General features: G+C 39.0%; 1 protein-coding gene across 3 annotated transcripts in view; it reads right to left on the bottom strand.

The window, feature by feature from the left end:
• The window catches only part of KIF6 (kinesin family member 6), a 385185-nt gene that overhangs the window by 221980 nt on the left and 147623 nt on the right, over positions 1-15582 (bottom strand). For all 3 annotated transcript variants that reach the window (XM_010389731.2, XM_010389732.2, XM_010389733.2), the window contains exon 10: positions 14858-14961. In XM_010389731.2, the coding sequence (XP_010388033.2) occupies positions 14858-14961 (104 nt within the window). The remainder of the gene's footprint in view (positions 1-14857; positions 14962-15582) is intronic.

Consider the following 15582-nt stretch of genomic DNA (forward strand, 5'->3'; position numbering starts at 1 on the left):
ATCCTAGCACTTTGGGAGGGCAAGGTGGGTGGATCACTTGAGGTCAGGAGTTTGAGACCAGCCTGGCCAACATGGTGAAACCCCGTCTCTACCAAAAATACAAAAATAAGCCAGGTGCAGTGGCGCACACCTGTAGTCCCTGCTACTAGGAAGGCTGAGGCAGAAGAATGGCTTGAACCCAGGAAGTGGAAGTTTCAGTGAGATTGCGCCACTGCACTCCAGCCTGGGTGATCCAGTGAGGCCCCACTGCACTCCAGCCTGGGTGATCCCGTGAGGCCCTGCTGCACTCCAGCCTGGGTGATCCCATGAGGCCCTGCTGCAAAAAGCAGAAAAGAAAAGAAAATTTTGAAGACAAAAGATTACTCCATCCTGGAACCCAGAGATAATACTGTAAACTTGTGGTGTTTATCTTTCCAGACTTGTTTGCAAACACACATACACACATATATTTATCATCTATGTACACAGCATACATATACATGTGTCTTTTTCATCACAAAAGTGAGATCGTAATGTAATATTTTATAAAACTAACAGTATAGTTTGGACACATTCCCAGATCAATATGTAGATACATGTATATATACTTAGATGAACATGCATATTATTTATATATGTATGTCTTCATTGACATGGATAACGGTTGCATTATTTTCCATAAATGTGCCATAACCCAATTCTCTATTATACATGGTTTGTGACAAATATCTTTGTACCTGTGTCCTTAGGGACAAATTTCTAGGAGTAAAATTGCTGGACCTGAAAGCATACCCAGTGAAAGAGTTTGCATAAATGCTTTTCAGGGCTGCCCAGCAAGTAGTAACATGCTAAAAATTTTATATAGGACTTGCCCCAGGCCTCAGGAACAGGCTTCCCTGTCTGTCACTGTCCCATTCACTCCACTAGCTGTGTAAGAGCTCATCATACCCTCACCAACTCAGGGTCTCATCACATATTTCATTTTTACCAATAAGGTTGGCCAAAAATTGCATCTCATTTTATTTGCATTTCTTTGATAATTAACCAGCTGTTTCTTGATGGTTGCTTGCTTTCTCCAAACTTATAGGAAAAGTTAGACTATCAGGGAACACAGGAAAAAGTGACATGCAGGAAAAAGAGGAAACATGTGACTGCAAATTTCAATGTGGGGTTTCAGACTAAATAGAAAAGCAAGTATATAGTCCTGTACTCTGCCCAACACATGCTAGTTGACTGATCTCGAAAGCACACTGATGAGCAAAGCAGCTGAGAAGCTCTTATAGTAGGAGGTGGGCTCATGAAAAAGAAGGGGAAATCTGATTTCTCCAGGAAATTGTGGAAATGATACAACAGGCAGTAGCTACCTTGATCGTAATAATGACAAAGTTTTGAGGATGTGGCAAAAGTCGTAAGTATGCTCAGTTAATGATAAACACAGAGGGAACCACTGGGGAAACTGGGTTTGAAGGATGGGAATGAGAATAGAGTACTTTGAGGAATAGAGCAGAAAAATATGCAGTCTTAAGTCATCACTGAGTTTAGCTTCTTAGTGTTAGGTTTCTAGAACTAGAACAAATTATTTGGTAGGCCAATCAGGGCAGGCTGAGACCAGTCCTTGGGCTGTCTTGGGGAATGTTTATCTTTTTGCCTATAAGGATATAAAGGCAGGCAATACAGCCAAGCTTCTACAAAAGAGCTTGTGAACACCAGAGGGGAAGGTGAATGCTCAAGCTAGGGTTAATATGAAGAGGACATGAGGGATAGTTTCATGAGGTATCTTATATTTTATCTTGGTGTGCTTTTGCTGTAAGTTGGATGTATACTGTGAACACAAATTCATGTGCTACTTGGAGTCAATGCTCTGTTACGTTGTGCCCAACTAGAAGGCTCTGCTAAACTACCATTTTTAAATAGGTGTAAAATTTAAAAGAAGTAGAATTTACCCCAATGCTTAGCTGAATAGGAAGATAATACCATTTCACAGACCAATGAACAACATGAATTATTCTTGTTCCATTTGGAAGCATTGTCTACTTTACCAGCACTAGGAAATCCTACACTGGGGTTCCTTAACAAAATGAAAACTTTGGATTTTTCTTACAAGTTCTCAGATCTTTATCTGAATGTCAGAGGGACAAGTATCCATAGTGTACAGAGAAGAGAGCTAAAAAATAAAAGCAAAAATGTCTAATTCTAGACTTGGTGGCAGTTCTGAGAGAGCATAGGTTTGCTTTGACATTGCCTATGGACAATTCTTGAAACATGTCGTTTATTTTCATTTTATTTTTTAAAACTTGATCTATACAGACAGTTATTTGGGTAATTTTCTTTCATTAAGTTCTTTGTGCTCCTGATCTTTATTGCTCATTTTTTATACAGTCATTTACTTGTCTTAATTTTAATTTTAATTTTTCTTAATAGCAGATGTCATGCTTACTCATATGGTTTTTCTAGGTAGGCACCAGGCTTTGCGATGCTTCTGCTTCTTTGACAGCTCTAACAAAGTACTGCTGGTGCTCAATAATCCTCAGGGACTGATAATTAAGGCCCCAGGACAGATCCAAATCTCCATTTTTCACAAGCCCAAGGAATCAAATAGGAGGAGAAATCTCAATACCTCCTCTTCCGAGTCTCAGGGTATGAACCTAAGACAAACTGTTCTCTCTAAACTCTCTTTAGCCTACAGGTTTGTAAGCAAATGAGATAAATGAGAAGATACACCCAAAGGTTAAGTTCTTTACTCATACAAAAATTTGGCACCACCTCCTACCTCAAAACGAAGGAAAACAAAACAAGCGAACAAACGAAATCCGTCTCAGTGTCAACAATAACAACAAATCTCAATTCATCTTGTCCATTTATAAGACTGTGTGATATTCACAATTTCATAAAACATTTGAGTATTTTTAGTACAACTATTATACAGATGTTGAAATGCTAAATTCAGAAAATGGAAAACAGGAGGTTTCGTTGACATGTCCAGTTTTGAAAGAACAGAGAGTTCAAAATAAACACAACTAGGCAGTACCTGAAAGAAGCATTAAGGTATTAAAATAAAGTATCCCTGCTGAACTTCTACAGGGAGATGCAGAGAATTCCAACTGGCATGAATCCTGAAGAAGAGGGTCAAAGAGAAAACAGGGGCCTGGATTCCACAACTCGATGTTGGACATAACATTTACAAGTCCCCTGTAAAGTCATCTAGGGGAAAAAGTCTTTGCCAGCCTCACTCAAGCCCAAAGTGGCTATCTGCCTTTCACTTCTGGCATGTTTCTCATGCACTCAGATATGAGTATGGGCATATACATGTGGCTTTCTTCTTCCTGTCTGTCTGTATCTTTTAGAAAGTCTACAATGAGTACATATTACTTGTCCACTTATATACATTACATCATATAAATATACAGACATTTGCAAATTTTTTTTAGAAAATCATCACTTTATTTTAAATAAAATGTAATGTTTATGCATAAGCTCTTCTTATGATTCAGGCCGCTAATTTACTTCTGAATTTCCAAATATCTTAAAGGTTTTGGCAAACATCTCCTATTCAGGGAGTGTGTGGAACTCTGTTATGGTTAAGAGCGTGGACAGTAAGATGCAAAGCAAATAGCTCCAGTTTGGAAGCATTTTATGGACATACCATTCTGGCAATTTATAGTTTTTGTTTTGTTTAGCCTTTTAGATATACAGTCTTATATCAACTGTCTAAGAAAAGCACCACTTTGAAATGACTAACAATATACAATATTACAGTCCAAATATACAAAAATAATACAAATATTAATGATGAAAATAATTTAAAGATTCCAGAAGCAGATGTAATTTAGATCTCAAAACCAACTACATATAATGCACAATAAGTTGGTATATGACAAGGGAGAAACATTTGTTTTTAATTAGCTGTGAAATTTAGTATAAAAGTAGAGTAAGAAAAACTTTTTTTTTCCGAGGTTCATTAATTAAATGAAACAATTTTTTTTCTGTCACTTGGAGGTGTAAAATCAGCAAGTGACATTAATTCTTTTAAGAATGACCATTAATTTTCTGTAGAAATTTTAGTAAATACAGCCAGGTAAAAATAACCAAAAAAAAAAAAAAAAAAAAATCACTTGTAATCCCATTAACAATTTTGTAGTTTTTTCTTCTGGCACTTTTTCTTCCTGTGTGCATGCATGAGTGTATGTTCTAAAGAGAGACATTAAAACATGATTTGCTTCTTTGTTTTCCAGTAGAGAAGCTTGAAAAGACATCTATAAATGAAATAGATTCTTCAGCAATAATAAAAACTATATCAAGGAATCATAGTAATAGTAACAGGCAACAATGATGGGGGGCTTGTGGGCCAGGCATTGTGTTCAGTACGTAACACGAATTATCCTGTCAATCCTCCTAAGAGCCTTGTGATGTGGGTGCCATTACTACTCTCACACAAAAGATGAGTAACAGATGCATGGAGATGATATAATTGCTCATGCATGATGAAAAGATTGAGGACTACAGAAGAGGCATGACCATCTTAAGATAGCTAGTCTCCTTAGACTAGGAGAGTCAAGATAAGAATTCAAGCCTCTTAACTCTAAGTCCATCTGTATAAAAGTTCCCTGCCTGATCTTAGTGACTAAACAGCTCAGAAAATACTTGTGGCAAAATTCTGAATATTTCCGGTAATTCCTCAGTCATTCATCCTCAAGAGCTGAAATCCACAATGCCTAGCCCCCAGTGGATACCAAATCAATGACACAGAAGTGATTTCTATCAACACAGGCTGGTCCTGGGGACCCCGAGTAGAGAGCCATGTGATTTGAAATGAACGGTTCAAGAAAGAAGACAGAGGGGACCTGAGGGCCAGGCAGAGTATTCACTAACTCATGCAACAAATATTTACTGAGAGCCCATGTGCCAGGTACTGCTTTAGGTACTGGGGCAGGCACAGTGGTGAACAACTTAGACAAAGTCCCAGTCCTCATCCAGTGAAGCAAGGAGAGATTGACAAAGGACAATGAAACATGAAACAGGACACTGCTGCTATAAAGGAAAATAACTCTGTATACAGAGGGTAACAAGTGACAGGGGAAGGTATATTCGAGATAAAGTGGCCCAGGAAGGTCTTTTCTGATATGTGACATTTGAGCAAGGAAGTGAGGAGGGCATTTTCAGAGAGAAATGGTGAGGATACTAGAATGAAAGAGATGCTTGCAGGGAATAGGGTCTTAGCAGTTGCCACAGGCTAGGCCATTTGGGGCCTTTGCAATTGGAGCCTGGGTCATGGGTGGGGTTCTGGATAGTGAGGTGTAGTTAATATCATTTGAACAGTTTCATCCATAATTACAAGAAATTAGGCACAAGCTTTCTTAGATTTTTCATTTTCTTTTTTTTTTTTTTTTTGAGATGGAGTCTTGCTCTTGTTGCCCAGGCTGGAGTGCATTGGCGCAACCTCAGATCACTGCAACCTCCGCCTCCCGGGTTTAAGTGATTCTCCTGTCTCAGCCACCCGAGTAGCTGGGATTACAGACACCCCTTATCATGACCGGCTAATTTCTGTATTTTTAGTAGAGACAGGGTTTCACCATGTTGGCCAGCCAGGTCTTGAACTCCTGACCTCAGGTGATCCACCCACCTCGGCCTCCCAAAGTGCTGGGATTACAGGTGTGAGCCACTGTGCCCAGCAGAGATTTTTCATTTTCTAATGAGCAGTCTATATAGGACCGAGTTCAGTCGTGTTTTAAACAATCTTCAATAGATTGTTCAGACTCTTTTGTAGGCCTTTCTCTCTCTCTCTCTCTCTCTTTCTCTCTCTCTCTCTCCACTCTATCTCTAGGTCTACTTCTCATCCTTGAGGTACATAGTTTCCTGAAATCCACTCCTCCTACCTTTACAGTGAAGATTTTTGCAGACTGCAATCTAGAGGGCTTATCATGTCATATAACTTGTGGAGGATGAGTCATGATTTTGAAATGTTTTTAATAGTGGGTTTATAACTAAAACCACTTTGGAGGCCAGTGACAATAAACTGAATATAAAAAAGATAAAGCACTATTGGTCCAAAATTAAGTATTGACTAGAGACTGTCCCTAAAAGACTGGTTTGGTATCTAATTTTCACTAGGACTATATTAACTCAAATACTGCTGAATATTTATTTATTTTATTTGTTTGTTTCATTTCATTTTAAAAATAGCCTGAGGATCACATTATAAGACATATAGTCATTGGGATGGTAATCTCAAATTATATGAGATGGTCTTAAAAAATTATTCTGTCTTATGCTTTTTGGAATAAGTTATCAAATTTTAGGCTCAAGAGAGCCACTATACCTGTAGTTGAAATTTGTTCAACTTCAAACATATTGAGGAACTAAATCAAATTAAACTTCTATTAGATTAGCCAATAAAAAATTTGAATTGCAACTTGAGTATGGTGGAGATGGCTTCTCCTAGAGTCACCTTTAAATGCTAACTTTGAAAGGATGAGAGCATTGATGGATGTTTTGTATGTCACTTCCTATATGAAGTCTTTCCTCTCTGTTTCCTGCCCTTCACAGAACACTCCTCCTCCTCCATCTCTACCAGCTGTCTATCACAGCAGGTGGGCATCAGCAATGAGCATGTGTGTCTGGATATCTTACCCTCTCTGTGGCACACCAGCCTCCTGCAGGATTATTTAATTTGTCTCTGAGCCTCCCAGCTCCTAACACAGTGTCCAACATCGTCCTGTTAGTACTCAATCAGTATTTATCCACTGGAAAAAATGAATACAGGTATAAATTTGTTTTATTTGATGGATAAATGAGCGTTTAAGACTCTTCCTTTAGGCATATTTATTTGCACTTAAATATAAAGCTTGGACATCAATGAAGCTTTTATTAGTACAAATATGTTCTTTTGAAACAAATTCTGTGTGGGTTTTATAACACTATGTGTTTGGTTTTAAACTATATTTAGTCTTAAATTATTTAATGTTTTAATTACTTTTTAAAAGAAATGCCCCAAACAGATTGGATGTGGAGTATGAGAAAAATGACAGAACCACAGGAGACTTCTAACTTTCTGGCCTGGGCAACAGTACAGCTTGGAGAGACATTGACTGATAGAAGATACAGTGGTAGAGACCAGGTCTGGGGAAAAATGGAGAGGAATTCAGTTTGGGGCATGTTGAGTTCAGGGCCAGCTATTAGGTAGAGCTCCTTTTCTCTTCATTGTTAAATATCCAGTGAACTGAATATCTAATTTTATGTAAAAATGCACCCGGGAGGAGATGTGGTGATTGATGTGGCCAAGTAAAAGGATGAATTCAGTTGGCAATCCACCTATAGTAAGCTTGCATGTAGGAAGATTATGATCCTATGGATACTAATTGATAGAGTATGGTATGTTCCCACCCAAATCTCATCTTGAATTATAGTTTCCACAATCCCAATGTGTCATGGGAGGGACCTGGTGGGAGGTAATTGAATCATTTACCCCCATGCTGTTCTCTTGATAATGAGTAAGTTCTCATGAGATCTGATGGTTGTATAAGGGGCTTTTCCACTTTTGCTGGGCACTCATTCCATCCTGCCACCACAAGTCGAAGGTACCTGCTTCTCCTTTGCCTTCCGCCATGATTATAAGTTTCCTGAGGCCTTCCAAGCCATGCTAAACTGTAAGTCAATTAAACTTCTTTCCTTTATAAATTACCCAGTCTCAGCAGTTCTTTCTAGCAGTATGAAAACAGACTAATACACTAATTATTACATACCTCATATTAGATCAGAAGAATTTCCAAACTGACTCTTGGTCTTGACCTCAGTATTACATCAACTAAGTACTAGTCACCCCAAAATTTAAATCATCACTTTTAACCTTCCTCTGAAGTTCCAGAATTCAATCTGTGTATTTCTTCATCACACAAAAAATTGAGCCTTTATTATCTTTCCTTTCCCATTTTTTCCACCTCTTGATAACCTGTTTTACAGGCATAAGATGTTGCTATTTTCCCTTATTTACCCTTTTGATATGTGAAACCATCACTTCTATTGATTCTTCATTAACAAGATCTCTCAGACTTTTCTCTGTCCTTATTGTCACCACTCAAGTCTCTTCCTTCATCGTCACTCGAAATTGATTATAATGTTTTTCTGATTTCTTGCTCCAGCAAATTCTGTCCAATTCTACAAGAGCAGTAATCTTAAAAAAGACTTCATCACATAAATTCTTTCACGGTCACCCTACTAAAGTTGCAACTCCTGTTTTATTTTTCCCTTTTCAGCTTCTGCAATCTGAAATGCCCTATATTTTAGTTATCTTGTGTACTGTCTCTCTCTCCACAAGAATGTAAGCTCCATGAGGGCAAGAACATTATTTTGTTTATTCCTATATTTCCCACACCTAAAACAGTGCCTAGCACAAGAAGAGAGCAAAATAAACGTTTATTAAATGAATGAATGGATTTCATACTCTCAGACCACAATTTGTTTCCTGGATACCATTAAAGAAGATACCAGCTCCTCTGCATATGGTATTCATAACTCATCATGAGCTCACCATTCATCTGTCTAGTCCTATTCTTCAATTCCTCCATGAGAACCTCAGGCTCCTGCCAGGCCAGTTTCACATCAGATTCTCATCAGTTAGTGTTTGCTATATGCAAGTTCCTATCTTGGTCTACTGCTATTCTCTACGCTCCTTACCCCACCCTGCCCACCCTCTCACATTCCCTTTCAGAACCTTTGTTAGAAGGGTGCCTTCTTCCTCTTAACATCCTTTAGAAATTTTTCAGCTTACTCCATGGGTGAAGTCTTCAGTGACTTCCCTCATTTCTGAATTCCTACAGAATTATTTCACTTTTTATTATTATAGATAGTGAGTAAATAATGTATTAACTATATGTAATAAACTGCTATTAAATTTTTAAACACAGAATTGAAAAGACTGCATAGATCTCATTTGGTTTAATGCTCTCACTTTACACATAAGAAACCTTAAGTCTGCAGAGTCAATAAAAAACTAACATGGGTAGAATTAAAACTAGAATTAAAGTTAAAATTATCAGTGTCCATTTATTCTCTCCATTAATATATTCCTTCGTTCTGTGTTTTATATATACATATATATGTGTATGCATTTGTGTGTATATATGTGTCTGTAAGTTTTCCTCAATAAAACTGTAACTCCTTGGAATTATTTTTTTGTATCCTATACCTCTAACCCTCCACCAAAGCACCTATTAAAATGATTAGTGTCTAGTAGGTGCTCAATAAATTCAGTTTGAAGGATTAACTTGCATGAAGACCTCTTTTCCTGTTAGAAAAGGATCCAGATGTTTGGAGGTATCCAGACACTTTGGGACAAGAGTTAATGAGGTCCAATTCAATTTCATCTTGAAAGTAAAATGTTGCTAACAGAAAATATTTTACTCGCTTAGATTTGGGTCAGGATACAATGCTTCCAAGCCTAGCCAAAGATCTACAGGCTTATTGTTTTAACAAAGAAACAATTGTGTATGTGTTTAGAGACTCAATCAAAATCAAATCTTCACCGAATAAGTTCTGTATACATTAACTTGGCTATACAGCCTTTATCCAGCTGTCTCTTTTCAAATATACCCAGCCACCCCCCTTGCCCCCGCAAAAAGATGTAAACTAAAAATATCATAATAACTGGAGGCTGACATCTGAAATCCTCTTAAATTAAAGCATCCAAGTCCATGCAACAAATATTTACATTAAGCATAGAAATGTTGGGAAATGGCTCAAAAAATTTGTTAGGGCTAGTCATTAACAGACATCTCCAAACTGCTCAATTCATACTAGATAAAACGTCATATCTACTAAGTATCTGTTTTCTGATATTCTTCAGAGAATGTCTGATGGTAATATCCTTATGTCATGCCAATCAACATAATCCTGCAGGAATCTGCAGGACAAAGAAGTAGAAGAGGGCGAGAGCAATTCTGCCACTGTGTCCTGACAAGCTCTGGCATACATACTCTCTCCAGCACCATCATCCCCCTCCTGCCGGCCTCCTGGAGAGTTTGGGTGCAATGAGAGGACTGAAGCTGATTCACATTCCTGAATAAATATCCAGGGGCTCTAGAACACAGAGCAGTACAGACCAATGGTGTTAAACAGCAGCGGCACTTTAGGGGTAAATTTTAATTTATCTCTTTCATTTTAAGATGATAAAAGACTCTTAAGTCTGTTGAAATGTAGGTTGAACTAATGTTCAATCTAAGTAATTATGGAAAAACATAATGATAACAATTTAACATAAACAATAAGAACAAAACACTTTGTCTGAATAATCTGCACTGTCAGTCGTGAACAAGTGCCAAATTTACTACTTTTGTGAAACCGTATGGTTTGCTTTGGCAGGGTGATTTTCGCTTGCAACATTTGTTCTCCCTAATGGCTACTCAGAAATCACTAATAAGACACAATGATACATAGCACGCTTCTCTTGACAGCAGACAAGTCATTTCATTGGGAAGCTTAAGTTTATTTAGTAGCACATGAACTAGTTTTACATGATTCTTGAGCTCAAAAGTAATTATTGCTATCTCTGCATTCTCATTGTATTTTGTTTCTATCTTCTCATAATGTTTATATATCACATCATTACTTGTGCTCACATCTGTCATCACCACTAAATTATGAGTTTCTTGAGAGCAGGATCTAGGTTTTGCTCATATCTGTGCCCCACTCAGGGCCTAACATAGAGTTTTGTGAATACTAGATAATGAGTGTTAAATGAACGAACAAACAAACCAATTGCACAAAAAACTACTGGCAACCCTCCAGACTGTCTATAGAATCTGTTGAGGTTGACATTTATATATTTCTTATCTATAGATCAACAGAAATCAATCCAGGATCTAAAAGTCCTTCAGTATTTCAATCTGTTGTCACAATTTTAGTTTTCATTCTATCCCCCAAACTCCTGTGAAAGAAAAATGTGATTGTTATTTGACTGTTACACCTTCTAAACAGAAAAATTCAGTTATGGAATAAATGGCAAGTTAGTGAAAGATATAATATAAATACTATACAATTTAAGAATCATAAAGAAGATATAACAAAATTTGCTCATTCTTATTGCATATGCTTTATTGCATTTTTCTTTTGTTAAATTATAATCTGTGGTCATTCCTTGAGAAAGGATCTAGGGTGGTATTCTTTCAGTCTGAAAGTTTGCATGTCTGCAAAATGCCTTTTTTCATCTTCACATTTGAATACAGATTTGGCTAGATACAGAAAAATACATTTAAAGTACTTTTTGTTTGTTTCCTTAGCACTAGATGTTCTTGTTTTCAGAATTGTTGATGAGGAGTCTGCTCTAAATCAGATTCTTGATTTAGAGTAATCTTTTTTCCTCTCTGGTAACTTTCGTGATTCTTTTCTGTATTTTGTGGCTGTAAAAATTTTCTACAATAGGACTATATGGCTTAGCACTTGGCAGCTTTTCATTCTGAAGTTGCATGTCTTTTTTTTTAGTTCCAGGAAATTCTGAGATATTATTTCTTAACTGTTGGCTCCTCTGCATCATCTCTATTTTCTCCTCACCAACACCTATTCATCAGATATTGGTAAATATAGAGCTAATCTCTATGACACTTTTCTTTTAACTTATCTCTTTATCCTTTTATCTCATGTTCTGGAAGAAATCCTTAGCCCGGATCGTCCTAGCTCACCAATTTGCCCCTCGGTTTTTGTATCCTGTTATTGAGCCATCTGTTAAGTTCTTAGCGACAACAGCTTTATTTTTTCATTTCCAAGATTTCCCCTTGATTTTGTTTCATAAAAGTCAACTCCTGTTCTTGTTTCATAGATGTAATACCATATTCTATTTCTCTAAAGATATTAATCACCTTGGGTAATGTTTAGTTCTAAGGCCCTACGGGTTGCACAATCTTCCTGTTCTTACCATTCTCAGACTTCTGGCCTCATATTTCTAATTCCAGTCGCTCCTGAACCATGGGCTCATCTTTCCTGGACTCTCAGGTATCTCAGCTCGAGCAGCCGGTCTGGGATTTGGGGCTGAAGCAGCTGCCAGTGCTGGAGCTTCTTCTTATTTTTCTTTTTCTTTTCTTTTTTTTTTTCTTTTCTTTTCTTTTTTTTTTTTTTTTTGAGACGGAGTCTCACTCTGTCGCCCAGGCTGGAGTGCAGTGGCGCAATCTCGGCTCACTGCAAGCTCCGCCTCCCGAGTTGATGCCATTCTCCTGCCTCAGCCGCCCTGAGTATCTGGGACTACAGATGCCCACCACCACGCCCGGCTAGTTTTTTTGTATTTTTAGTAGGACGGGGTTTCACCATGTTGGCCAGGATGGTCTCGATCTCCTGACCTCGTGATCCGCCCGCCTCGGCCTCCCACAGTGCTGGGATTACAGGCGTGAGCCACTGTGCGCCCGACCACTTCTTATTTTTCGTGAGAATAGGGGATGGGCAAATAGAGCTAAAGACAGCACTGGAGCACTGGTCTTCAGAGCTTCTCTGGGCTCTCTGTCAGCTACCTGGGGCCCTTCCCTGTCTCCATCCTCAACACTGCAGAGGAGAGTGCTCAGGGGTTCACAGGACAAACTGCCCCCACTACAATAGCTCTACCAAATGCTCATTGGCTGTTCCTAGTCCTCTCCTGCTCCAGGGCTCCACACTTCCAGACATGGAGCCACTATTATGCTGCACCCATGCCTTAGTCTATCCTTTTCTCTTGCCCATCTCAAGTCCCACCTCTCAGTCCCTCAGGAATTCCTTGAGGTTTCTAGACTATCAAGAAGTCTACTTCCTGTTTTTAGGTATGACGAGAGATCCATGTGTTTATCCCAGTGCTATAGTTCTCTAGATTTGGTACAACAGAGGGAACCTGCAGCACACTCAGTCTGACATACTGAAACCACCACATTCAAAATCTTACCCTTGAACTAAGCCTCCTGAAAAACATACAGGATACACAGGAATTCGCAGAAACACTGGTACTGATTTTCTTTTCTTTTTTTGAGATGGAGTTTCACTCCAGGCTGGAGTGCAATGGCGTGATCTTGGGTCACTGTAACCTCTGCCTCCCGGGTCAAGTGATTCTCCTGCCTCAGCCTCCTGACTAGCTGGGATTACAGGCATGTGCCACCACGCCCAGCTAACTGTGTATTTTTAGTGGAGACAGGGTTTCTCCATGTTGATCAGGTTGGCCTCAAACTCCTGACCTCAGGTGCTCCATCCACCTCGGCCTCCCAAAGTGCTGAGATTATAGGTGTGAACATTGGTACTGATTGAATATGTTACTTTTAGACTCAGTTTCCCCCTTCCCCTATTTGACTCTGCATCACAAGAAACTACATTCCTCGACTTTTTTAGCAACTGGCTTCTGGGTAATTTCAGCCAACAGGAAGCACTGGTGGAAGACTGAAAGGGGGATGTGAGAGAAGCTAAGGATGTGCCTTTGGATGATGTCTCAACTAGCACCTGTGGCTCTTCAATGGCTGCAGCTGCTGTCAGACAGCACTCAGTATGGTCTAGCTTCTGCCTGTCAGCTCCTGCTCGTAGGTTCTGGTATCATCACCTTCTCCTATTGTCCCCGCAATCCTAGGGGCATAAAGACTCCTGCTGTTACTGATCTCTGGGGTGTTGCTTCATTTCCTGTATAGTTTCTCAGCAAAACTGTCCTCTGGCAATCAATTTCCTATGTTAAATTCCTTTTGTTAAAAGGCCTAGAGTGGTTCTGTTTTCTTGACTGGATCCTGACTTGTAGATCAAAATTCTGAAGAGACCTTTTCAAAGACAATAATTGGTAATTCCCTTCTTTGAGGGGAAAGGAGCACCAGAGTGAAGATAGTCTGAGGTTAGTGTTCTCAATATCTATGATATCCCAAGTTGTTTGAAGAAACGACATAAAACTTTTTTTTTTAACGTGAATTTTTGGCAATATGCTTCCCCTTAATTGCAAATATGCCACAAAGCAGTCTTGCAAGAAAAGCCTTAGGGGCCTATCATATTATTAAATACAGTGTTCTGGAATTAGGAAACACTATCCCATAGGAGTGAAAGCTTTGACTATAACAGAAACCTTGCCGAGGCTTCTCAAGCTTTAGACCTACCTCAGGGGCAGCTATGAAATAGTTCAAAGACAATTACTTTTATTCTCTTTCTTATTTACAATTTTCTCCATTGAGGGAGGGTTAGCTGAAATTATAGTATATCTTTAGAAAAGTCCTATGTAGCTCTATTTCTCGTTTGGAAATAGAGAATGACATGGCCTTCAAAGTCTGGCCCATTCTTACTACCCAACACATGCTTAATAAGCAGCACAGAAACAAGAAAGCCCACTGTGATCAGAGAGAGAATGAGAGCCACATTGTACCACTGATATGCCATATGGCTGCAAATCTAAAGGCTCTAAAAGATGCCACAGTTGTATAAAGCCCTGAATACCTGCTTTCATTCCCAGTTAGAGTGTTTGAGCTATAATATATGGGCCATCCATTTATTAAAGGAGAGAGCTTACTTTGGCATGGGATAAATTGGTGCTTGTAGTAAGATGCTGTTTAATACAAAGGATGTCTCTTGAATTCCTTTCAGATCTGAGACCCACAGCTGAAGAGTGTTTGGTGTGTGTGTTTTAAAATTGCATGACTATTATACATTTCCTTTTCTTCAGCTGGCATGAGAAGGATATTCCCATCCTCTCTTTGCTCTGTTCTTTACTTCCTCAAAGCTGAGGCGGCAAAAACAGTGCCAGCCTTATCCAGCTTTTCATGGAAAGCCGCCACTCTTAACTGGCGCCTAAATGCAATTTCAGACTGTCCCAGGAGACCTTCATGCTTTGAGGTGAATTCATAACATTAGGGCCAACAAAGAAGTTAACACAAACTTTCACTGTTAAAGAAAAAGAAAAAAAAAAAGGCCTTACTGAAGGAGCTCTGCCTCTGTGAGTGCCTCTGTCCTCTGCTCCCCAGTGACCATGGCCAGTTCATCCTTCAGTTCCTGGATTTCCTTTTGTAGGCGTTTAATCATCTACAAATGGTAAAGAGGCAGCGCAAATGTCAACTTCTCAATAAGGTTAACTTAGTGACAGAGAACATAGAGCTCTTACAATTATGAATGATTTTATGGACACAAAAATGGGTAATGGTATAAAAAGCCAGCTTTGTTAAATCTTAACGTTTTGTCAAAATAGTTCTAGATTTTTTTTTTTTTTTTTTTTTGAGACAGAGTCTCACTCTATCGCCCAGGCTGGAGTGCAGTGGCACAATCTCGGCTCACTGCAACCTCTGCCTCCCAGGTTCAAGCGATTCTCCTGCCTCAGCCGAGTAGCTGGGACTACAGGCGTGTGCCACCATGCCAGGCTATTTTTTTGTATTTTTTTAGTAGAGACAGGGTTTCACCATGTTAGCCAGGATGGTCTCGATCTCCTGACCTCATGATCTGCCCACCTTGGACTCCCAAAGTGCTGGGTTTACAGGCATGAGCCACGTTGCTTGGCCTCTATAATCTTTTTAAAGCAAATAAAACATTACTGATGTAACTGGAACTCCCTATTGGTATCCCCCTTCCATCCTTCCTGGAGTGATCACTGTACTGCATTTAAGATGTCTGACTTCTCTGTGTGTTTTCATACATTTACTCCATATGTAT

Source organism: Rhinopithecus roxellana, chromosome 4 (assembly GCF_007565055.1).
Source record: "Rhinopithecus roxellana isolate Shanxi Qingling chromosome 4, ASM756505v1, whole genome shotgun sequence".
NCBI lineage: Eukaryota > Metazoa > Chordata > Mammalia > Primates > Cercopithecidae > Rhinopithecus > Rhinopithecus roxellana.